The sequence below is a fragment of the Salvia miltiorrhiza genome, chromosome 3 (assembly GCF_028751815.1).
Source record: "Salvia miltiorrhiza cultivar Shanhuang (shh) chromosome 3, IMPLAD_Smil_shh, whole genome shotgun sequence".
NCBI lineage: Eukaryota > Viridiplantae > Streptophyta > Magnoliopsida > Lamiales > Lamiaceae > Salvia > Salvia miltiorrhiza.
Window position 1 is genome coordinate 36,345,499 of NC_080389.1, and position 23,209 is coordinate 36,368,707.

The following is a 23,209-nucleotide window of genomic DNA, read 5'->3' on the forward strand; positions in this document are numbered from 1 at the left end:
ATTAAGTATTAGTTTTATAGGGATAGCGGATATTGCGTATCGGGTATATCCAGTTTTATTTTCTTATTTTTATAGTTAATTTATTAATTAAAAAATAGATAGAAATATAAAATTAGAAATTAAAAAACTGAACAAAAACAATTTTTTTTTATTATGGGTATAAAAATAGGTATAAGGTGATGCTCAATCGATGATAAAATACCCGATTATCAAAAAATCGAAATCTAAGATGAGTTTTGTAGTGATCGGGTATCACATATTAATTAATTTAATCCAATAAAACTTTGGGGTTATAGCAAAAAAATACACGAACTTTGAATAAAGTTGCAATTTTTACCTGAACTTTCAATTAAGCCTCAAAATACATGAATTTATATTTTTGTTGCAATTTTCACCTTAGTTTGACTTTCAACGAAATTAGAGTTTAATTGACAGTCGGAAATTCACATGATGTTGGTCTAACTTCTAATGATGATGAGTGTTTAGAAGCTCGGAGATCTAAGAAGGCAAAAATTAATATATTTGGCTTGATTTCGACTGTCAATTAAGCTCTAATTTCGTTGAAAGTCAAACTTATGTGAAAATTACAACAAAAATATAAATTCATGTATTTTGGGGCTTAATTGAAAGTTTAGGTGAAAATTGCAATTTTTTTCAAAGTTCATGTATTTTTTGGCCATAACTCCTAAAACTTTTATATAAAAAATTAAAAATACGCTTGCATTTTTGCATCAAAATTTAATTGCAAATAAAAAGTGTATAAATCGTTTATCGTTGTGGACTTCATTTACGTCTACAAGTAAATTACTTTTAATAAAATAAATAATATAAATACAATTTATTAGTACTATTAGTAAACATAAAAAATTGGGTTTCTGATTTCTCTTCTCACCACCGTTCGCTCTCTCTCCGCCCTTTTCCTTTTCACTCTCTCTCTGCAGCCGCCGGTCGCTGCCGCCCCCGCCTCCTCCCACAGCAGCAGTGCGCCGCCCAGCCCTCGCCGGCTCGCCCCGCCCACACCTATTCTTTCCCGCGCCCCGCCTCCTCTGGCCTCTGTGCCTCCGTCCGGCGACTCCGCTGCAGCAGCCGTTTCCAACAAAAGGTAAGATGGTAGGCTATTCGGGTGTTTTAGAAGTTATTTTAGATCCACCACCATTTAAATTATTTACCGTAAACATTAACTTAATTTCCTTATTATGTGTCAGAAGCTTCAGGTTGAGAAATGTTATATATTGCTGTAGAATCTGTATAAATGAAGTGATATTTGGCCAACAAATTCGTGTGTTGCTTTATTTTTCTTGGGGCCAAAGTTTTGATATTCATTGCTTTAATTCGTGGATAATGTCACTGCCGCTGTTCCTGAATCTCTGTGTTTTGTTTGATGACTTCTGAATCTTCGTTTATTGCATGCGTCAAGTCTCGTTTTGTTAGCGTAATTATGTTTCTACAATTCTTTTCCTTTCCATTAAGATTACTATGCAATTTCTGATCTTTTAGACTCCTATAATTTAGTTGCAGATATGGTTTGATTACCTTGGTTGAGTTTTTACATAAAATTGGAACAACTAATATGATAGCAGCGCATTAGCATTATGGAAAATTTAAACACCAGTTTGTGTTTCTAGGCTTCCTAACATCATGAATTCTAACCATGATAAAGGGTTCTATTTGAATCAGTAAGGGAAGGTTTTCATAATTGACCATTATTCAAATTATCACCTGCTTCCTTTATTATTATTTTTTATTTTTTTTATCACCAAATGTATGTAGGCTATATATTATTGCTTAGCAATATTTTAAGACCATTAATCGAACACAAGACCTTTGAACTTATATATGAGCTCTGTTTTATGTAGGATATATATTCCAACCCGGTGAACACCAGCTTGATTGGTGCTAGAGTAACAAAGATATAAGCTTCAAGGCGAGTTTCTTGTACTCTTGCTTTTATTTTTGCACTATGGTTCAACCGTCACCCATTCTTATGTAAATACTATAGATAAGCATGTATCTAGGTAGTGGTTATGGAGAGTAGGTTGGGGAATGGCTTGTTCCATTCCATTTGTTGCTGTGGCGATGACTTGGAGCCAATTATTTGTACTATGTGTTTTGGTGTCCTTAGTTTTCATGCTTAGACTTTGTTTTTTTTTTTTAATCTGTTTCTGTTAACATTAACCTGCTATAGTACTTATTTGTTAAGTGTTATGATGATTTATGTTCATATTGGAATTCAAAATGGTCTTGAAGATATACTCGTTCAAAAATGACATCTTGAAACGAAATATCTAAACTAGTTTCAAATAGGGTATTTTGGGACTGAAAAATAGGGCTAATCTTGTTGGGTATGGCTGAAACTTTTCATATTACTAGTACTCGTGTAGAACGTACCTATAGTTAAAATTTCAAAGATAAAGTCGTTCGTTAAGCTCGTCTACTGAGAGGTTAAACTTGGGCTCTCATGCTGTTTTTGGTCTTGGCAGGGTGTCTAATGTGAGAAACTCTAATCCATGGTAAAACTTATTGGAATTGAGCGAGGCTTAGCATACGTAAACTAAGCAGTTCAAGGTATACTTAGTTAAGGTTTGAGAGGAAAATCTTAGATCCAACTCTAATAATAATATTACTATACAGATTAGCTGTATTTTTTTTATTTATAGATACAGTATTTGATTAAATAATCCCTGAAGATTGTAGTTTTAATTCATATATTTATTAAGTAATTAACTTAAATTCTAGGATATAAAGTATGTTGAAACATAATATTAACTTATTATATTACACGTAATAATATTTTAAAAGAACAACATAATACAAAAAAGGAAAATGTTTATCTAAAGCTGCAGAAAAAAGTAATATTAGATGCTTAGGAATCTGGTCTATAACATAAATGCAGAATTTAGGCATTAATTTCTGGTTGATTAATGACCATAAAATATATATCACTAATAATTTTCGTGATTCTATTTAACTTTTTTATTTTTGTGGTGAAAATACATTTAATAGTGAAAATTAATTAACTTGTATAATGATAGAAAATAAACTTACAAGAAAGCTAGGAAAATACATAGTTAAGATTCCTTGTAAGAAAGCTAGGAAAATAAAATAAACTGACAAAGGAAAAGTAGGCCCCCATTACTTCATAAAAAATCCGTGAAAAAGAAGATGGAGACTAAATATAAATGTAGAAAATGATTAAGTGTTATTAAGTATTCATTATTGGGCAGGAGAATAAGTGATATACTTGGGCAAATGCATAAAAGTAAAGGACAATGCTATTAAGCTATATTCAAACTACTTCACACTAAGAAGACTGTCATTAGCATTTTACAGTAAAATTCTAATCAAATTTTACAAGACAAAATAACAGATCAGATATCCACACATGAAAAATTTATATTTATTGAGTATCTACTAAATAAATACGAGTTATTATCATCTCAATCGAGTGACTTGCTGTCACTTGCCCTTGAGAAACCAGAATATGCTAGTTGTTCTGTGATAAAGCCTTCAACTGAAAAGAAGGATGACGATGATGTTCAATTAGCTGCTAAAGATGAGTTAAGGTAGCCTTTAACATATTTTTGGTACTCACAACTGTTGTCTTTTCCTGTGCATTCTATCTGCTAAGAGCCTCAAGGATCTTGATCTTAAAATAGTTTCCATTGCTGGAGGATATTGCATTTATATTAGTTGAGACTGATATTTATAACCCATGCTAGATAATCACTTGTTTAATTTACTTTGAGCCATGGATATTAGGGAAATTTAGGGATTTTTTTTAAAAAATTGTAATATATACATATTATGAATACATAACGATTTTTAGAATCATTAACATCGGATTTTAGAATCATTAAGAATGAATTTTAGAATAAAAAACCATTACGTATTGTAACAAATATAACGGTAAAACTGTTATACATGAGAACAAAGAACCGTTACATATTTCAACAAAGATAACAGTATATACCATTATATATTTAAAAAATTTCCGTTAACTATAATAAAATATTAAAAATTGAAATACATTAAATAACAGTGGAAATAATCTATGGTAACGTCACGAACCCTTATCTATCACTATTATAGACAACGTTACACAATCGTTATGTATTTATGCACAAAACTGTTATCTAATACACTATAGATAACGGTTGTAAGCATTATGCATAGCTCAATATACCGTTGTCTATTACACTAACGGTTGTTTAGTGTTTCGTATAAGCGGTAATCTAAAGATAACGGTTGTTTAAAGTTAGGTTAAAACCTGGGTTTAAAAAAGCGCGCCCAGGGGGGGTGGACTTTTTTAATGCAGGCGCTGCAGCCTACAAGAGGCGCAGCAGAGGCGCAGAAAAGCGCTAAAAGCGCGCCCAGGCGTGCATTCCCTAAGGCGCACGCCTTTTGTAGAATTAGGTTTAGGGTTTTAACTAGTTACACTTTTTTTTGAAATTAAAACATAACACAGCAGCCTCCCTTTCTCCTCTCTTCTCTCCTCTGCGTCCTTCCCCCCCTTTGCTCACCTACTGGCGCTGCCAGCCAGCCGGTGCCGCTGCCAGCCGTCCGCCGCCGCCGCCGCCAGCCCCAGCCGTCCGCCGCCGCCAGCCTCCAGGTGAGTTTTGTTAATTTCTTTAGTTTAGTTTGGTAGGCTTTACTTAGTTTCTTTAATTTCAGTTTCAACTTTCAATATTGTAGTTAACTAAATTCAGTTTTTTAAGTTGTTTTTTATAATTTCAGTTTTGATTGATATTATAAATTTATAATTGAATAAATTTTATTTTTTTAATTTCAGGATGATGGATTTGAGGATGATGGACTTGAGGATGATGATTATTGATTACTTATTTGATATTTGATCTTACTTTTAGACTTGCGTATTTTAAAACTTAAGTATTTGTGTGTTTTGGATTAAGTATTTGTGTGTTTTGGATTAAGTATATGTGTGTTTAAGTACTATTTGTGGTTTTAAGTTGTGTTTTTGGTATAAAATATAATGTAGGTAAATATATTAGAATTTTTTAGGCTTTACTGCGCCTCGCCTACGAAAAGCCCGCGCCTGCGCTTAAAGCCCTGCGCCTAGGCTCCGAGGCATGTTTGTGCCTCGTGCGCCTCGGGCTTTTTAAAACCCAGGTTAAAACTGACCACCACATAGGCGCAATGTCAGCTCGATACTTCATCGGAGCTTAAAAGTGTGAAAAAATTGAACGATTCATTAAATTGATGGAATTGCAGACAACAAATAAAGTTTATGAAAAAATTAAAAATCAGTCCAAAATTCTTCAATTTTGACGTAATTAACCCTTCTAAAAATATAAAATTAGATAGCTCAACAAATTTAGAAACTAGAAAGCCCAGTACATATTGAAGTCAGGAAAGCCCAAATCTCCTATCTTATTTCCCCTAAATATTGCCTTATTAGTCTATAATTGTTTATAAATATTATTGACGAATCCAAGCAGGAGTAGGAAAATCTATGGAGGGCGCCAACACTAACACAAACACCCTCTTGATCTCTCCATAAATCACACCCTCTCCAAATTCCAATTTGTAAATAAATAAAACTGGTAACTAGAATCAAGATTTCACCCCATCTCAAATCCTCAATCTACTCTATTTGTTAATTTGATTTGAAATTTATTATCGGCATCTAATAGATACCAACTGGAAAACAATTAGAATAGTAGAAGAATACTTGTTTCAAACGTCGTTTTGGGTGAATAAATAAGCGCTGGGCGAAGCGCGGTTCGTAGAATTAGCTACGCAATTGGTGGAGTACTATATAAAGGCGAAGTGGCTGACGCTGAATCCTAATCGTGGCTGCAGCTTCAGTTTGTTTTGGGACAACGATTTCTTTCATGGCCGCTAATGCACAATCTCAGCATCGCTGTGTTTTTGGTTAGTGTTTTCTCATTTATCTATTCTTCTATTATCTATAGACACCGTGTCGGTGGTTTGATTTTGGTAAAGCCACAGTCTTCATTTCGAAATTGCTTTGATTTATACTCGAGATTTGGTTTCTTGATTGGGAAATTCACTTTTAAATTGCAATTCTCTTTCGATACTGATAGGGATCGGAGTTAGACTTTCAGATAAATTAATTGTTGTGTCTGTTTGCAGTTGGGAACATACCGTATGATGCTACTGAAGAGCAACTCATTCAAATATGCGAGGAGGTTGGCCCGGTTGTTTCCTTCAGGTGAGTTCAATTCATGTTTAGGTTAACTTGATTGACTGATGGTTTTGTGATGTTATGTGGCTGTGCGTTTATGTTAATAATAATTACAATTGAATGTTGCCTATTGTGATGTATAATTGGACAAGGTCCTGAATAGCTATTATCTGCCATGACATCGCCAATTTCTTCTGATTTCGACATTGCCAAGACCCACATCTATATGATTTCGTGGAAACTTTTGTCAATAACTTAAAGAGTAACTAATGTTCTTGATGTTCATATCTCAATGTAAATGTTATGTTTTTCGAATTTCGCAGAAGCTATTTGATTGAATTTTACTTTGTTGATCCTGTTTTCCATCTCAGATTAGTTACTGATAGAGAAACTGGAAAACCAAAGGGTTATGGGTTCTGTGAGTACAAGGATGAAGAGACAGCTCTGAGTGCTCGTCGTAATCTTCAGGGTTATGAGATAAACGGTCGTCAGCTAAGAGTTGACTTCGCTGAAAATGACAAGAATGCTGACAGGAACCGGGAACAGGTAAACAGTTTATTTATCTTTTTGTGTGAGTATATAGGCTTATCATGTTGTACTTTTAATCAATGTTAACCCATGTGTTGTTGAGACAGAACAGAACTTGCTGATTCCCTCTTAAACTTTTTGCCGGTTGTTTTTCTTGCAGGGGCGTGGTGGTCCTGGTGTTGTCTCGAATGTTGGTAACTAAAATATTTTGATTTTGTATTATTTCATTATTTTTGTATAAAGATGGGCTGTTAGGAAGTCACTTTTCTTTTCGGCTAAGATTCTCCATTTCAATTCTCTAGTATTAAGTGTATCTGCACAATGCCTGCAATGCAATGCAGATGCTCCAAAACAATTTGGGGGTCAAGCAGTCCTTGGGCATCCCAGTCTTCATCAGCCGGTTGGTGATTCAGTTGCTACAGCTGCTGCAAGTGTCATGGCAGGAGCTCTTGGATCGGTGCAGACTGCTAGCATACCAAATCAGATCGGATTACAGAACTCGTCCTTGTTAGGCACTGATCCTTTGACTCGCCACTTGGCCAAAATGTCAAGGATTCAGCTGACTGAGGTTTTGTCTGAATTTAAGGTAAGGCTCTAAACACAACTTACCCGACATTTAATTGGACCAACTTCATAATTGGGTGCATAAAGATTTTTTTTTTCCCTTTTATTTTTCTCAAAGAGAGTCAAAGCAAAATAAATAAGCAAGCCAATCTTAGATGAAAGTAGAAGTGATTTTGTGACTATAAATATGTGTTTCCTAAATGTACGCATGTTCCTTAAGATGTGAAGATACAAGACCCAAGTACGCCAAATAACTTTGAAAAGTGAAATGGCTAATATTCTATAGAAATAGTTGGAATTTATTTTTATAGAGGTCAATTTGGGAAATTTATGATCTTATGCAGTCATATGGTGTTGACAGGCACTGGCTACGCAAAATAAGGAACAAGCCCGGAAACTATTGCTCGCCATCCCCAACTTGCCAAAAGCTATTTTCCAGGTTCTTATCAGCCCTTGATAGTTTTATGAATATTTTGTGAGCTCTTTGTAGTTATCTTCTATTAAGTTTTTTGTTAAATACCTACTAAGCATCCATCTAATGAACATAGTCAATTACATTTCTCAATCTCTAAGTTTTACCTGAGAATTTTTATTTCTTTTTTCTACTTCAGTTCATTATTTGTATACCATTATTTATGTTGATCAACTTTCTGTTCGACTTCAATGCAGGTTGAGATTATGCTTGGGGTAGTGTCACCTCAAATGGTATGTTCACTTCACACAGTTTGTCATTGATTGCTAGGTTTTGCTACAAGCTATTATGTTTAAGTTAGTATATTTGATTTTTTTAAACCATTCAGTTGCAGATGCCCAATATTCGGCAAGCTTTGAGCCAACCAGTACAGCCTTTGGTGCAAAATTCTCAAACTCTTTCTGGGCTACCCCCACTTCCACAAAACAAAATGCAAATGGGTTCGCTGCCTTTTCCAGGAAGACAACCTCCGAGAACAGAAGAAACTCCATACACTGGGAAGCAAGCTACTCAGGTAGTTAAATTCCGCAAGACATATCTTTCTGATTTATTCCTTTTGGAATTGTGTGTCATATTTCTCGTACTTGCTTGTAGACATAATGTGTGAAACTTACAAATTTGTATCTTCATTGTTTACCTACTTTGGATTTGTTAATGTTTATTTTGATTGAAATTCCATCTTCATCATGTTTTTATTTCAAATATCTTTCATTTGAAGATGAAAAAACTTTACGAGATCTTGATCTAATAGATGAGAACTTCATAAAAATTTGACTTTCAAATGTATAGTTTGAATAGAACTCCATCTGCTGAAAAAGAAAGATTCTTTAACGGAATATGATTATGACTACATTCTAGAAGGATTAAGTGAAATCCACCAGAACATCTCTGGTTTTGAAATTTCGCATTTATAATAAGTATGATGTCTTTAATGAATTTCTTCTTTAGAGAGCTTGATCTGATTGTCAACTAGATTTTCATTCTTTACAGATGCAACTTCCCCTCGACTTGGATCCTTCCGTGCTTCAGCAACTGCTAAATCTGACGCCAGAGCAGCTAAGTATGCTGCCACCAGATCAGCAACAACAAGTAATGCAACTTCAACAGATGCTCCGGCAGGTTACATAGTTCAACCTTTTTAGTTCTAGAAATAGCAGAAGCTTTATACATCCTTCTTCCAATGTGTTTAGAAGGGAATTGCAATTGTTTACTGTCAACTTTACAATGTAAAGTATTGTTAGGTGTACACTAGATGCACGAGAGTTGTACCATTCATGTAGCGTTGTGAGCTTGTTCTTGTATTGGGATGAACACATCATTGAAATGAAAAGAAATTTTGGGTTATTCTTCATATCCACTTTAATGCCATTGATTTGGCAAGAGTAATGCATGTTTTTGTTGTTTCTTTGACACTGAAAAATCTGTTGTAATTCTCTGACATCCGTCTTACTCGATATTGAAAAATGTTTTTTATGAATTGAATACCATTTTTATGAATTGAAATTATGTTCGATTACAGGTTATATACATTTTCAAAATATCGATATTGAACAATGTTTGATTTTACATGCACGATAAAGGTTATGAACGTCCGAACGTATGTTTTATTAATGAATTCAATTCATTTTTAGTTTTTACAATTAGATCTCTCAAATTAAGTAAAAGGATTAATTTTAGAAACATAGATTTCAAGTTTTATTACGTTTGATGCAAAACGTGTTTAGTTTAATTTGTTCTCCTTGTATCAGATATGGCTCATTTGCGACGAACTGAAACTATTGTTCCAGGTAAATATTATCAAAATATACTGATTTTTGCGTTGTTTTTATTCACCTCGTTGAATTAAATATCTATTTATTATATGAAAACACAGTTTGTGGCAAAATGACAATTAAATAATCATGTTAAGGTTATTTACAAAATTCAACAAATCCCATAAAATAGGGATACTCAACAAATCTTATATGTTTTCTCTCTCCTATACTCAACAAATCCTATATGTTTTCTCTCTCCTTTCTCCTCTTTCATCATACGGTTTCTTTCACTTTTTTATATACACTCACTCTCTCATATTCTCTTTTTCATATTTTTTTTATTTTTTTTAAAAAATCAAATTTTATTTTAAAAAAATGTTCAATATATATATCTTAAATTAAAGATAAATGGAAGATCTTTAATTTGGTATAAAAATGATCAAATATGAATTTAAAACAAATAAGTTATTATACTTTAAAATTTTAAGATGTGTTTATTCTATAATTTTAGGGAAGAAAACAAAGTTTTCCATCAAATAGGTGGAAAATTAAAAAGTGTCAATATATAAAAGTACCCACTTTCATATAGCAAAAATAAATTTTACCCACTAGAATAAAAGCATAAAATTTTACCCACTTTTTATGCAAAAAGACTGAAATACCCCTTTATATAAATGGGTGAAAAGACTGAAATCTTAATCCTATCTCTCTTCTCTTCTCGCTCTCTCTCCGCTCTCGCTCTCTCTTCATTACCCGGCGCCGCTGCCGCTGCCGCCGCCGCCTGCTGATTTTCCGACGAATGATCCGCCGATAGAAACTCAATCCAGAGGCGATGGATTCTGGAAAGGATGTTGTGCTGCTTTGTGTTGCTGCGGTTTGTTGGATGCTTGTATCTGAGGAGGATTATGCAGTCAGATGCGCGGCGAACTGGAGTACGGCGGTGGCGGGAGGGGCCGCGCCAGACGACGTAGATCTCGCGGCGACGAGGACGGCGGCGGAATGTGAATTCAACGGAGATGAGGAAAAATGAAGAAAGCCCTAGTTTTCCCTTAAATCTGAAATCACCGCTGTTGCTCTTCCGAACTCCGGCGAACGGTCGACGCCTTCGTCCATGACGCCGCCGTCGAATCTCAGCCGGCGCCGATTTCTCTCTCTCTCTCGATCTCTCTCGATTTCTGCTTTCGATCGCGTCCAGCGGAGCCTGGCCTCGGCCGCGCCGCCCCGTCCTTCACCACGCCGCCGTCTCAGCGCCGCGCCGCCCCGGATCTGCAGAGGCCGAAGTCTCTGGTGATTTAGTTTCCTGATTTGGGGAAATCGAGCCCTAGTTTGAGATGAACTTGGGGCTTTTTTAAATTTTTCTTATTTTGGGGATTTTTTATGTTTACAAGCGATGTATTTCGTTTCAAGAAAGGAAATGTAATAAATTTTCTGTATAAGCTTTGCTTTGATTGAATACTAAGTATATTGGATCACAGATTGAAGAAATTGATGAAAATCGCTCAATTTTGTGCAAATGTTCTTGAATTCACAACAAAGTTTATGAATTCATAACTGAATTATCGGCGTTGGTTGTGAATTCACAATTGAAATAGTGTTGATTAGTGTTGATTGTGAATTCAAGTTTAATTGGTTGTGAATTCACAACTTGAAAAAATGTTGGTTGTGAATTCAAGTTTTATCGATTATGAATTCACAAATTGAAATAGTGTGGGTTGTGAATTCACGCGAATTCACAACTAACACTATTTATAGTTGTGAATTCAAACTTTAAAACTTGAATTCACAACCAATACTTGTTATTCAGTTGTGAATTCGAGTTTTAAAGCTTGAATTCACAACCAAAATTTATTTTGGTTGTGAATTCACTGGTTGTGAATTCGTGGGTATTTGTAAAATTTTATATGCAAGGGTAAAATGGTAAATGTGGGTATTTTTTAAAGTTTTTATATTAGTGGGTAAAATTTATTTTTACTATATAAAAGTGGCTATTTTCAAAATTCACTCAAAATTAAAAATGATACTTTTGAAAATTATAAAATAAAATTAAGGATTTTACTGAGTAATTGATATAGATTATTTTATTTTTTAAGAAAAAATAATTTACATTTACTTATATTCTAACTATATTTAATATTTATTTTTTTATTTATTGATACATCATTTAAATATATATTTTTTGATAAATTAACATGATTAAATAAAGAAATTTAAAGACCGCGCCACAGTGGGTTCGAACCCAAAACCTTCGATTTCAGACATTAACCCCTAATTGCTTAGCCGATATATACACTACATCGTTTAATTTTGATACAAAACTATGTTCGCCGTGTATTACACAGGCGAGTGTGCTAGTTATAATTTATATTTCTCCGGGCAAGAAATTGATTTTTAATCAATGAACAAATGTAAACAAAGGTACACAAACTATCTCTTATAATTACATTTATTATTTTCAATATCCGTTTTACTCATTCACCATTTGATCCATACTTCAGGCAAATCGCCTATTTCATTTCGTTCACCCCGTCGCATAGCTATGATTGATTTAGATAAAGGTATTTATGCCAAATGTAGCATATATATCTACATGTTATTTCATTTTTACAATTATACTAGTAATTAACCCGTCGAAATTCGACAGAAATCTATGAAAATATAAATTTATGAAATTATTTATTGTATTTTTTATTTCATGATTTTCTTTTTACTAAAATAGAGAATTTAATGAAATTGTTGTGTAAAGTGAAAAATGTAATATTTATTTGAAGTTGATCTAATTTAAATGTCTTATGAAATTTATATGTAAGCAGAGTTTCGACCCATAAAATATTAAAAGAGAATTTGGAACAATTAGAAGATGTTTCAAGAGCTTATAAGATTTAGTTTCCTAAGAGCATCTCCAACCGGGGGATCGAAGGGAGCCTCGATCCGGTGCGCCAAACTACAGCCTGCGTTGGAGAACCGAGCTGATGCGAGGCCGTGTCTTGGCGGATACCCGGGGCGAAGAGAAGAAATGGTTGGCGCGTCCGGAGGACGCGCCCCATTTAAAAAAAAAAAATTCGAAATTCTATTTTTTTTGAAATATTGAGCCGTTTGAATTTTTTTATTTTTATTTTTTAAAAATTCGTCCGTTGGAAGCCAACGGTATTGTGAGATTTTAATATTTTTTTTTTCACTTTACCTAGCTATATATATCCCAACTTAATTCCAATCATTTTATTACCTACAAATAATCTCCACATCAAAAATTCTCTATATGAAATGTCTTCATCTTCATCAAGCCACGAGGATGAGCGACGTGCTCAAGAATTTTCCAATCTTGTGCAAGAATTTAATCAAATTGTTCAAGCTATTGATGATCCAGATGCGCAACCTCGTCGGCAGCGACGAAGAGTGGCAAAGAAGGCCTACATTCATCGGGACCGTGAAGCCGGCGCTCTACGTTTGCATGCGGATTACTTTAAATCGTGCTTAGGGGTCCTTCAACCTCGTTGGGCAATCGTCAAAGGCCCATCACGTCTTTGGAGCAAGGAGGAGATGAGCGACATCATGTTCACGTGCATCATTTTGCACAACATGATCATCGAAGACGAAGGCGAGCACGCAACACAGTGGGAAGAAGACGCCGACGAAGCTTCGAGTAGCGCCGCATCTCAACCTCGTGCCGGTGCTCCGCCGGATTTTCGTGCATTTGTTGCACGACAAGCATCCATGCGAGACACGGAGATGCATGCTCGCCTCACTTTGGACTTGAAGGAGCACATTTGGTCTCGTTTTGGTCCGATTGAGCCCTAAGAAATTATTGTAATTTTTATTTTTATTTATTGTATTTAAATTATGTCTTTAAATTATTTTAATGTAGAATTTTAATTTTAATAAAATATGAATTTTAAAAATAAAAGTGTAGAAATGTGAATTTTGTGGAAATGGGGATCTAAGCACCCATCTAAGACACAATGCATTGGAGAGGGGTGTGTCTTAGATGGGGACAACCTTCTAAGACACCCCCTAAGCACCAATGCATTGGAGATGATCTAAGAGCTTATAAGCTATCAAAGTGTTTGGATAATTGAGCTAATAAATTAAAGAGATGCTCCCTCCGTCCCATGAATCTTGATGCAATTTTTTTCGGCACGGGAATTAAAGAGTTGAATATTAGTGTTTTAAGTGTGTAGGTAATAAAGTAGAAAAGTGATAAAATAGAAGTGTGTAGATAATAAAGTAGAAAAATGATAAAGTTCAAAATTGATAAAGTAGAAAAGTGTAATTAACGGGCTACTTCTGACCATATTTAAAAATGTTTCAAGATTCGTGGGACAGTTAAAAAAGGAAATTGCATCAAGATTCGTCGGACGGAGAGAGTAACTTTTAGTTAGAAAGAGAAAATAATTGTTAGAGAGAGAAAATCGAAGACAAATGAAAATTAAAATGGTATGTGATGAAAATAAAATATCATAGCTGATGAGGGGTAAGATCCTCATCAGCGCAGGATTCGACGTACCCTTTATATCTTACTAATGTTTTTATTATAATCCTTATTATATGAATTGGAAAACTAACTGAGCAGATAAAAGAACGAAGACCAAAAGTGTGGGGAAGAATTTACCTCGAAGACTGCGCAGGTCAACGAGATTAACCCACGCAGCCTATTTATCATCCGCGTAGCTCATGAAATACTAGTGCAACCACCAGAGGACTGCCGAGTAAGCAAGGACCTCCTGCGCAGACCACAACCCTTCTTCAGATCACCTGAAGACACTAGCGCAGATGAGAGCACCCAACTACCCTCTGATAAAAGTAAAAGTTGCAAGGCCGTTAGAGTAAGGACAATCATCTATGACAATGACACTGGGAGTACACCGCGTATGCTGAACACGTGCCAAGATGGAAAAGACGATGATGTCCTTCTACCTTTGTTCCTTATAAATATCACATCTGTAATAGAATAGAGGATCAGGATTTTGAAGTTATATCACTCCATACTTGTACTCCAGAAAGTTCTTATATTGAGAGAATTTACTTATTGAAGAACGCAAAAGTGATAATTGGATTTTGGCACTTCAGATTTTAATCTTTCACTTATTTATTAACTTTTCGGGATGTTGATGAATCTATGCTTCACCAACTGGCGCCGTCTGTGGGAAATGCTATGCTGAGGCGTGAGTTTAGATAGGTTTTTGTGCCCTGTTCTTCGTGATCTTGCTTGTTCTTGATAAGGATTTGTGTTGTTTGGACATGTCTTGAGGATAGATCTACTGGTATGCGCTCAAATCTGAAGTTCTTTTTGAAATTTTTGCATGAGAAGTTTTAGGGATGGTAATATGGGAAAATTTTTGTTACTAAATGTGTTTTGAGGGTAGAGAAATTATGTGATTTTTGATATGTTCCCTTGAAATGGCTTTTCTCGTGACTCTTCGAGTTCTTCGTGAACGAATCTCGGTTTGGAGATCTTCGTCTGTGGTATCCTGAGTGTAGTTCGTTTAGAGATCTCCTATGCATGCTCTGTTTTTAAATTTGGTGTGTAAACTACAACAGGGATAAAGGTAATATCTATGTTTAACACTTCTAAGAAGTGATATTTATGTAGTGGAGTCATAGTGAGTTCTCTGTTGGTACGCAATTACAGGGTAATCAAATCTTTTTCTTTCTCGATATCATGGTTAACTAACGTTTGTTGCCTGTGGTGATGGTTGCTATGTGATTGTGGCTTTTATCCTCATAATAACACTTGTTCATTTTGGAGATGGGATGCGGCGATGCTTTTTCTGGGTTTATTTCCCAAAAAGACTTGATGTTCTTCATGAATATTCATGATGAAGAGTTTTTTACGTAACTTTTATCTTGCATAAATCCGTACATTTAATCTTAGGTCATATTATGGGCTGAAGTTCGTGGGCCTCCATGAATTTTTTATTTCGAGGATTCTTTCAGGGTTTCCCTAGGGTTTTACGGGTCCCACTATCACAATCAGTAATCATAAGGGACGAAGAAATAAGGCCGCGCAGGACGCCTGCGCATGAATCTCTGCGCAGTAATAACTGCTTATATTTACATGTCCTAACATTCTTACACTTCAGGTACCGATCATGGGAACTGACGATCCTCATCGGGATCTAACCAAGAACTTCGACATGGTCGCGGAAGATTCAGGAAATGGGAAGGCTGGGATTCCTTCGACTCAGGGGATTAACTTATCCGAATTCACTCCACCGGGATTTACTACTTTCAACAATCCAGCTCCGGGACTCGCCATGACCACTCCGGGGAGAGCGCAATCTTTGATCGAAACGTCAGCGCATGCCAGCGTAATGCCCACCTCCACACCGGGACTTCTCAACATCACAATTACTGAACAGATGTTAGCAATGCTTAACTATGCCACAATCCGCCAACTGACGGGAACACCGCTCCCTCCTATCGCGCCAATTGCACCAAGGGAAGAAGAACGAGTGATACATAAGAAAGCCACCACCGTGCCTGCTCAGGAAAGAGAATGTGAAATGCCTAACATATCAAAACCAATCACGCAAAGGGGAATGGAGAACAATGAAGAAGGGAAGGGAAAAAACAAGAAAAAGTTTATCACTAACAGTGTCCAAATTGAGGATGTGGGTGATTCCACCAGTGGCACCACCCCGCAGCGCAGCAGGGGTGCTCAAAGGGAGAACACCAAGCTAAAAGAAAAAGTATCGTTCCTTAAGAGCTAACTGAGGAGTCTAGAAATAGAACTGAGAGAGCATGCACAGGAGATTGAGCAGAACGAGGTTTCCGACAACGAAGAACACTCATCCGAAGATCAGAGGGAAGAGCTCCGTAAGGAAATTCAGCGGAACAGACACACGGATATTGGTGTATCAAGGGGAAAGATGGATCGCGACATTTCTCACCGCCCAATACCACGGCTAAGCACTTGCGTCGTCCTCATAGCTGCTCTGTTTATGTGCACCAGCAAATCAAAAACCTAATTGTTAATGCATATGTTCAAATTGTTCATGTGAATATTATAAACTTTCAAATAGTATTAATCTACAAAAAGAATTAAAATAAATACATTATTCATGTGAAATATTAACACTACTTGCTCATTGGGATCCCATAAAAGTATATGTAAAATGTGTATAAACACATCAAATTTAGAATTGTGATTAAATTATAATCACAATTGATGCATTGTTCATGAACTAATAAATGTGTAGTGGTCTACGAATACCACCACACAAATTCTTTTGGATCATATACGTTAATACAAGATCTATTCAGAATTTTATTTGACAATATAAGATAAATGCCTATTAAAATAATAATGGTTTATTGTTCATACCTTTTTTTTCCCCACAAAATCACTAGCGATTATCTCAAACTCGTTGAATATTATAATTATCTTTTTTGCATCTTCCATGAATTGATATGAGAAAGTGATGTTTCTGTACTATTTCTCATATTTATAGTCGTTGCAATTTTGGGGAAGCGAATTAATACGGATTTGAGGTTATTAAGGTGTTGATCGGCTGAGAGTAAAAGTCCATGTTACCCTTTTTTTTAATTGCTAATGTCATATTTATTTGGGTAAATATCAGTTTTTGGTCCATCGTTTGAGCGTTTTCTCAAAAATATCCCGCCCTAAGCATATTTGCAAAACAGTACCCATCGTTTCATATTTTTCTTATTTATGGCCCGCAAAAATAATTCGGTAATCGGAATATGACGTGTTCCGGCCAAGTGCCATGTGAGTAATACACATGGAATTAAAAAAAGAAAAAGAAAAAACCTCATGAAATCCACGTATAGCTGCAAAGCTCTTCTTTCTTTTTCAAAAATGATTTCAACCTACTGCGGTGAGTTTGACACCGTCTCCGACAAGTTCCTCGACACCGGCTTCGCCATTGACACCACGTACCTCATCTTCTCAGCTTACCTCGTCTTCTCCATGCAGCTCGCCTCATGCTGTGTGCCGGCTCCATTCGTGCCAAGAACACCATGAACATCATGCTCACCAACATCTTCTACTACCTCTTAAGATTCGCATTCGCCTTCGGTGCCCCCTCTAACGGCTTCATTGGTCGCCACTTCTTCGGCCTCAAAGATGTCCACCGACACCTTCGACTACAGCAACTTCCTCTACCAGGGGCCTTCGCCATCGCAGCCGCTGGCATCACCTCCGGCTTAATCTCTGAGAGAAACAAATTCGTCGCCATAGTGCTTCTATAGTAGTTTTAGGAACCTTCCTTTTATGGTTCGGGTGGTAAGGGTGAAATCCCGGTTCATCCAACAAAATCCTAATCCCCTATGCTACTAGAAGCTACTACGTCCAGTGGTTTGCCGTTGGGAGAACGACAGTTGCCACCACTCTAGCCGGTTGAACGGCGGCGCTGACGATGTTATTCGGAAAAGGGATCCTCTCTGTCACTGGAACGTTACAGACATCTACAACCGACTTCTAGGCGGATTCGAGGCGATCACGGCAGGGTGCTCGGTGGTGGAGCCGTGGGCAGCGATGGTGTGCGGATTCGTGGCTGGCTGGTGCTAATCGAGTGTAATATGCCGGCAAAGTGGCTGTGTCGCGTGGGGGGGGTGATCTTCACGGCGCTGTTCGCGTCGGAGAAGTATGTGAACAAGGTGTACCAGGGCAAGTCGGGGCGGCCATACGGGCTGTCATGGGCGGTGGGTTGAATTAGGAGGAATGGGAGGAAGAAGAAACGCTTTTTGGAAGGTTGAAATAGTCTTTGTTCAAGGAAGAAGACTTTGCAGCTATACGTGGATTTCATGAGGTTTTTTCTTTCTTTTTTTAATTCCACGTGTATTACCCACATGGCACTTGGCCGGAACACGTCATATTCCAGTTGTCGGATTATTTTTGCGGGCCATAAATAAGAAAAAAAATGAAACGATGGGTACTGTTTTGTAAATATGCTTAGGGTGGGATATTTTTGAGAAAACGCCCCAACGATGGTCCAAAAACTGATATTTACCCTATTTATTTATATGGAGTGGATTTTTAAAATGGCCACTTTCATATTGTAAAAATAAAAAATGTCCACTAAAATAAAAAACTTAAAAAATGTCCACTGTTACCAAAATACCCTTCACATTAAAAATTAAAAAAATATCTACTTTACATCTCCCCTTTAAAAAATCCCGCAATTCACAACCAGTGTGAATTCACAACCAAAAGTTTTTGGTTGTGAATTCACACTGGCTGTGAATTGTGAATTCACAACCAGAATTTTTTGTTTGTGAAGTCACAACCAGTCGAATTCACAATCAAAATTTAATTCACAACCAAGTTTTTTTGGTTGTGAATTCACAACCTAAATTTAATTCACAATAAGAATTTTTTGGTTGTGAATTCAAAACCAGTCGAATTCACAACGAAAATTTAATTCACAACCGTAAACCCTAAACCCTATCTAAACCCTAAACTCACTCTAAACCATAAACCCTAAACCTTAAACAGTCGAACTCACAACAAGAATTTTTTGATTGTGAATTCACAAGCCTAAGCCCACTCTAAATCTTAAACCCTAAATCCACTCTAAACTCTAAACCCTAAAACATAAACCCTAAACCGTAAACCCACTCTAAACCCTAAACCCTAAATCCTAAATCCACTTTAAACCCTAAACTCACTCTAAACCCTAAACTCACTCTAAACCCTAAACCCTAAACTCACTCTAAACCATAAACCCTAAACCCTGAACCTTAAACAGTCGAACTCACAACAAGAATTTTTTGATTGTGAATTCACAAGCCCAAGCCCATTCTAAATCCTAAACCCTAAATCCACTCTAAACCCTAAACCCTAAAACCTAAACCCTAAACCGTAAACCCACTCTAAACCCTAAACCCTAAATCCACTCTAAACCCTATACCCTAAACCATAAACCCTACACAGTCGAATTCACAACAAGAATTTTTTGGTTGTGAATTTACAACCAAAATTTAATTCGTAGCCAGAATTTTTTGGTTGTGAATTCACAACCAGTCGAATTCACAACCATAATTTATTTTGGTTGTGAATTCAAGTAGTTTTGAATTTGAGTTTTTAGAGTTTGAATTCATAACTAAAACTAGAATTTATTTTGATTGTGAATTCGAGTTTTAGTGAATTCACAACCAGAATTCAATTCACAGCCATAATTTATTTTGGTTGTGAATTCAAGTAGTTTTGAATTTGAGTTTTTAAAGTTTGAATTCACAACTAAAACTAGAATTTATTTTGATTGTGAATTCGAGTTTTAGTTGTGAATTAATAGATCTGATTTTGAATTCAAGAATGTTAAGTTGTGAATTCATAGATGTGGTCGTGAATTCAAAAACATTAAGATGTGAATTCATAAATTTGGTTGTGAATTTAAGAAAATTAAAAAAATAATTATACAGCTCAATCAAATTGCTGTACAACACCAAAATACAACAACTCAATCTACCATCAAAATACATCAATTCCTCTAAATCAACAATCAAAATACAACAAAATATTATCCGAATCAATTCAATTTACAATCAAAATACAACAATTCCTTCGAATCAACAATCTCAGCATTCAATCTCCGAATCAACAATCTCAACAGATCTTAGAATGAAAATCATTCACAGACGTCTCAGATCTAAACTTTTTTTCAAGGAATTAAGACAAAAATCCCCAAAATTTGTCAAACTGCAAAGAAAGTTCTCATTTTGCTCTTCAGCAAACTCGATCTCTCTCATGCAGAATGTCCAGACGGTAAATTTCATTGTTTCTGTAGTTTTTCTATAATCTTAATTCATCACATCAAAGCTATTACTTCTATTTGCTTCTTCGTTTATCTCATACAGAAACACAATTTTTCCTTTTCATTTGTCTTGTAAAAAGACGCAAAAGATAGGCATCTCACAATAATTACTATTACTCTTAAGTCTTAATCTAAATGTTCCCAATGGAATAATTCACCTAAGTTCATCACTACTGAAAAGAATTAGAAACAGAGATATTGATTTCGGAGTTAAGGGGCTGAACAAGGGGATACGCGAGGGGAAGAAAAGAAGGAGTTACGGAGGTTCGGTGGCGGCCGGTGAAGTGGCGGCGGCGATGCAGCCACTGTTTTCTGCGGGTGAACAGATCAGAGATGGAATGGGGCGCGGCGTCGAAGTCCCTTCGTCGATGGCCGCCGGGCTGAAGGCGTCAGGGAGGAAGGGAGATGGGGCCGGACAGCCAGAGGGCGGCGACGGGGTGGCAGAGAGCTGAGAGAGAAGAGAGAGAAAGAGAGTGGAGAGAGAGGATGAGAGAGAGAGAATTCGCAGATTTAGAGAGAGAGAGAGAGAGAGAGAAGAAGGGAGAGAGAGAGCATCCGACAATTGAGAGAAATTTTTATTTTTAGGGGAGGGGTATTTCCGTCTTTTTGTTCAAAAATTGGCCACTTTTTATTATTTTTATCTTAGTGGACAATTTTAATTTTACAATATGAAAGTGGATAGTTTTATATATTAACTATATATATATATATGTATGTATCTATACATATGTATATATTTTAGTACTGTATATATTTCAGTAGAAATTTTGTATTATAAATTATTTTAATATAATGTGTATATATTATACATCTTTAATATGGATTTGGACGAAATTAAAATTCAGTGCAAATTTCAGAATGAGCTAAAATTTATATATTTATATTAAAAAATACCAAAATTCACTTATAGTTTGTGAATTTACAGTCAATTAATGCCTCCAAAAATTATGTTGTGAAATGCAAATCAGTAAAAAGTAATTAAAAGTTTTAGAAACTCTTTCAAGACTAATAGAAAATTTGAAAGAAAAATATCTAGATATTTTGGTGGAAATTTTAAATAGGAAGTAATAATTATTGGATAAAAAGATTTTGTCAAGATCTTGATCATTCATTTGATAAGCCTTCAATTATAAGATGAAACAGTTGCATCTTCATTTTTAACGAAACTATCTTTATTATAGCTATTTTATATAATAATATAAGTAACTTATAGAATTTTATTTTCTAAATATAATATTTTAAAAAATATAATTATTTTACTATTTTAATTAAGTAGGTATTGCCATGCATCGTCAGTTTTTCACCAACTCATCGCCTCTATGTCGCATTGCGAGTCCAACAACAGTTGTTGTAATTCATCGCCCAATTGCTTCTAGTATTCAGGTAATCTGCACATCCGGGTTTTGAATATAAAGCTATAAGTTAGAGTTATGAATATAAAGCTATAAGTTATTTTAATGAATTTGTGATATTCATGTTTGGGTATTCTTCTTCTCGATCTAACATTTTGATTTTTTGCTCATTTGCTCATTTTGATTTTTGGTATTCTAGTATTCATGTTTTGGAATTCATATAAGTTATTTGGTCATTTTGATTTTTGGTATTCTCATGATTGGTGCTGCTTACAATGGTGGAGCCCATGTTGACAATGTTTATTTGTATAACCCTATTATACTGTCTATAATATGGAGAAGATGAAATAATTTTGTTATGGATATTGTTGAGTACCTTATTGTTGAGTACCCTATTCTACACATAAACGAGTGAAATGCATTGTTATGTACAACATTGTGAATTCTGCTGACTTGTAGTACCCTATTCTACACATGAACGAGTGAAATGCTTTGTTATGATTTTTGTTACAACATTGTGAATTCTGCTGACTTGTTGAAATGCTTTGTTATGGTTTTTGTTACAGCAATGTGAATTTTGCTGACTTGTTGAAGGATTGGGTGAAATGATTTGCTTTCGGATATCCATATGTTTAGTAAATATTTTTTTATTTGCATATTTATGTTGAAATATGAATGATTTACTGTGATATCACATTCATACAAAATGATTAAAGCTAGTTGAACATATACGGGAAATAGTTTTAGAGGAGATTATTTGCACATAAATGATTAAAGCTAGTTGAACACATTTGTTACAGAGCATCAAGTGATTTTAACTAAATGTTGGTAATTTGCATTTTCTATTTAAAGATCATTCTATATAAAACTGTTGATTATATATTGTAGGTTTATCAGCCTCCGAAGATGAACACTCGTGCTGGCTATGTTTCACAAACTCAAAAGCAAATTGAAAAGTTTGACAAGTCGTTTGTACTTGTCCATGAAAAAACAATGGATGATTATACAATTAGCCTTCTACTTATGATAGCCTTCGTGGTAACTATCATTTTTAGCACTTGAAAGTTCTTGTTTGATTATGTGCAATTAGGTATTTTTGTTTGTTCTGTTTACAGGTTTTTACTATTCGGCAAGAACAATTTCTGGTAGAGCCTTTGACTCAGATTTTAGATCAGCAGTTGGGCCTCTTTGAGAAAGTAGAGGCTTGCTTAGCTGCTGGTAAGACAGCAATGGTGCAACTGTACTGCAGAGTTTGGTAAGCTCAAACTTTCTTAGATTTTTATACTTGGTTATTTATGAGCTTTATTTATGTTATGAAAATTATTTTTTGTGCAGCTTATCAGTAATGGTTTGGTAAAGGTTTTTCAGCTTTTGTTTAGCAAAAAATTAGTGAATGGTGCTGCTAACAATGATGGAGCCCATGTTGAAAAACCAGTGGTGAATGGTGCTGCTAACAATGGTGGATCCCATATTAACAATGTTTATGTGTATAACCCTATTATACACAAAAACAATGTTTATGTCTATAATGTGGAGAAGGTGAAATGATTTTGTTATGGTTCTTGTTGAGTACGTTCTTGTTGAGTTGCCCTATTCTACAC

At 35.4% G+C, this 23,209-nt stretch overlaps 1 protein-coding gene and 1 pseudogene across 8 annotated transcripts; both read left to right on the forward strand.

Annotated features, from left to right (window-relative positions):
• Nucleotides 1–852: 852 nt before the first annotated feature.
• LOC131016523 (cleavage stimulating factor 64-like) lies at nucleotides 853–9,081 on the forward strand. Of its 8 annotated transcripts, none has more exons than XM_057945236.1 (12): nucleotides 860–1,102; nucleotides 1,857–1,924; nucleotides 2,481–2,565; nucleotides 5,821–5,892; nucleotides 6,115–6,193; nucleotides 6,538–6,712; nucleotides 6,855–6,888; nucleotides 7,036–7,280; nucleotides 7,620–7,697; nucleotides 7,928–7,963; nucleotides 8,059–8,244; nucleotides 8,704–9,081. In XM_057945236.1, the coding sequence occupies exons 4-12, from the start codon at nucleotides 5,853–5,855 to the stop codon at nucleotides 8,767–8,769; spliced, it is 939 nt and encodes a 312-aa protein (XP_057801219.1). In that variant the 5' UTR covers nucleotides 860–1,102; nucleotides 1,857–1,924; nucleotides 2,481–2,565; nucleotides 5,821–5,852; the 3' UTR covers nucleotides 8,770–9,081. The 8 variants fall into 8 exon arrangements, with proteins under 8 accessions (XP_057801216.1, XP_057801220.1, XP_057801214.1 ...); XM_057945230.1 differs by having other exon boundaries at nucleotides 8,721–9,081; XM_057945233.1 differs by lacking the exon at nucleotides 2,481–2,565 and having other exon boundaries at nucleotides 853–1,102; nucleotides 4,790–5,892; nucleotides 8,721–9,081.
• An 8,090-nt stretch (nucleotides 9,082–17,171) lies between these two features.
• Nucleotides 17,172–18,470, forward strand: LOC131016526 (ammonium transporter 1 member 1-like; annotated as a pseudogene).
• Nucleotides 18,471–23,209: the final 4,739 nt, after the last annotated feature.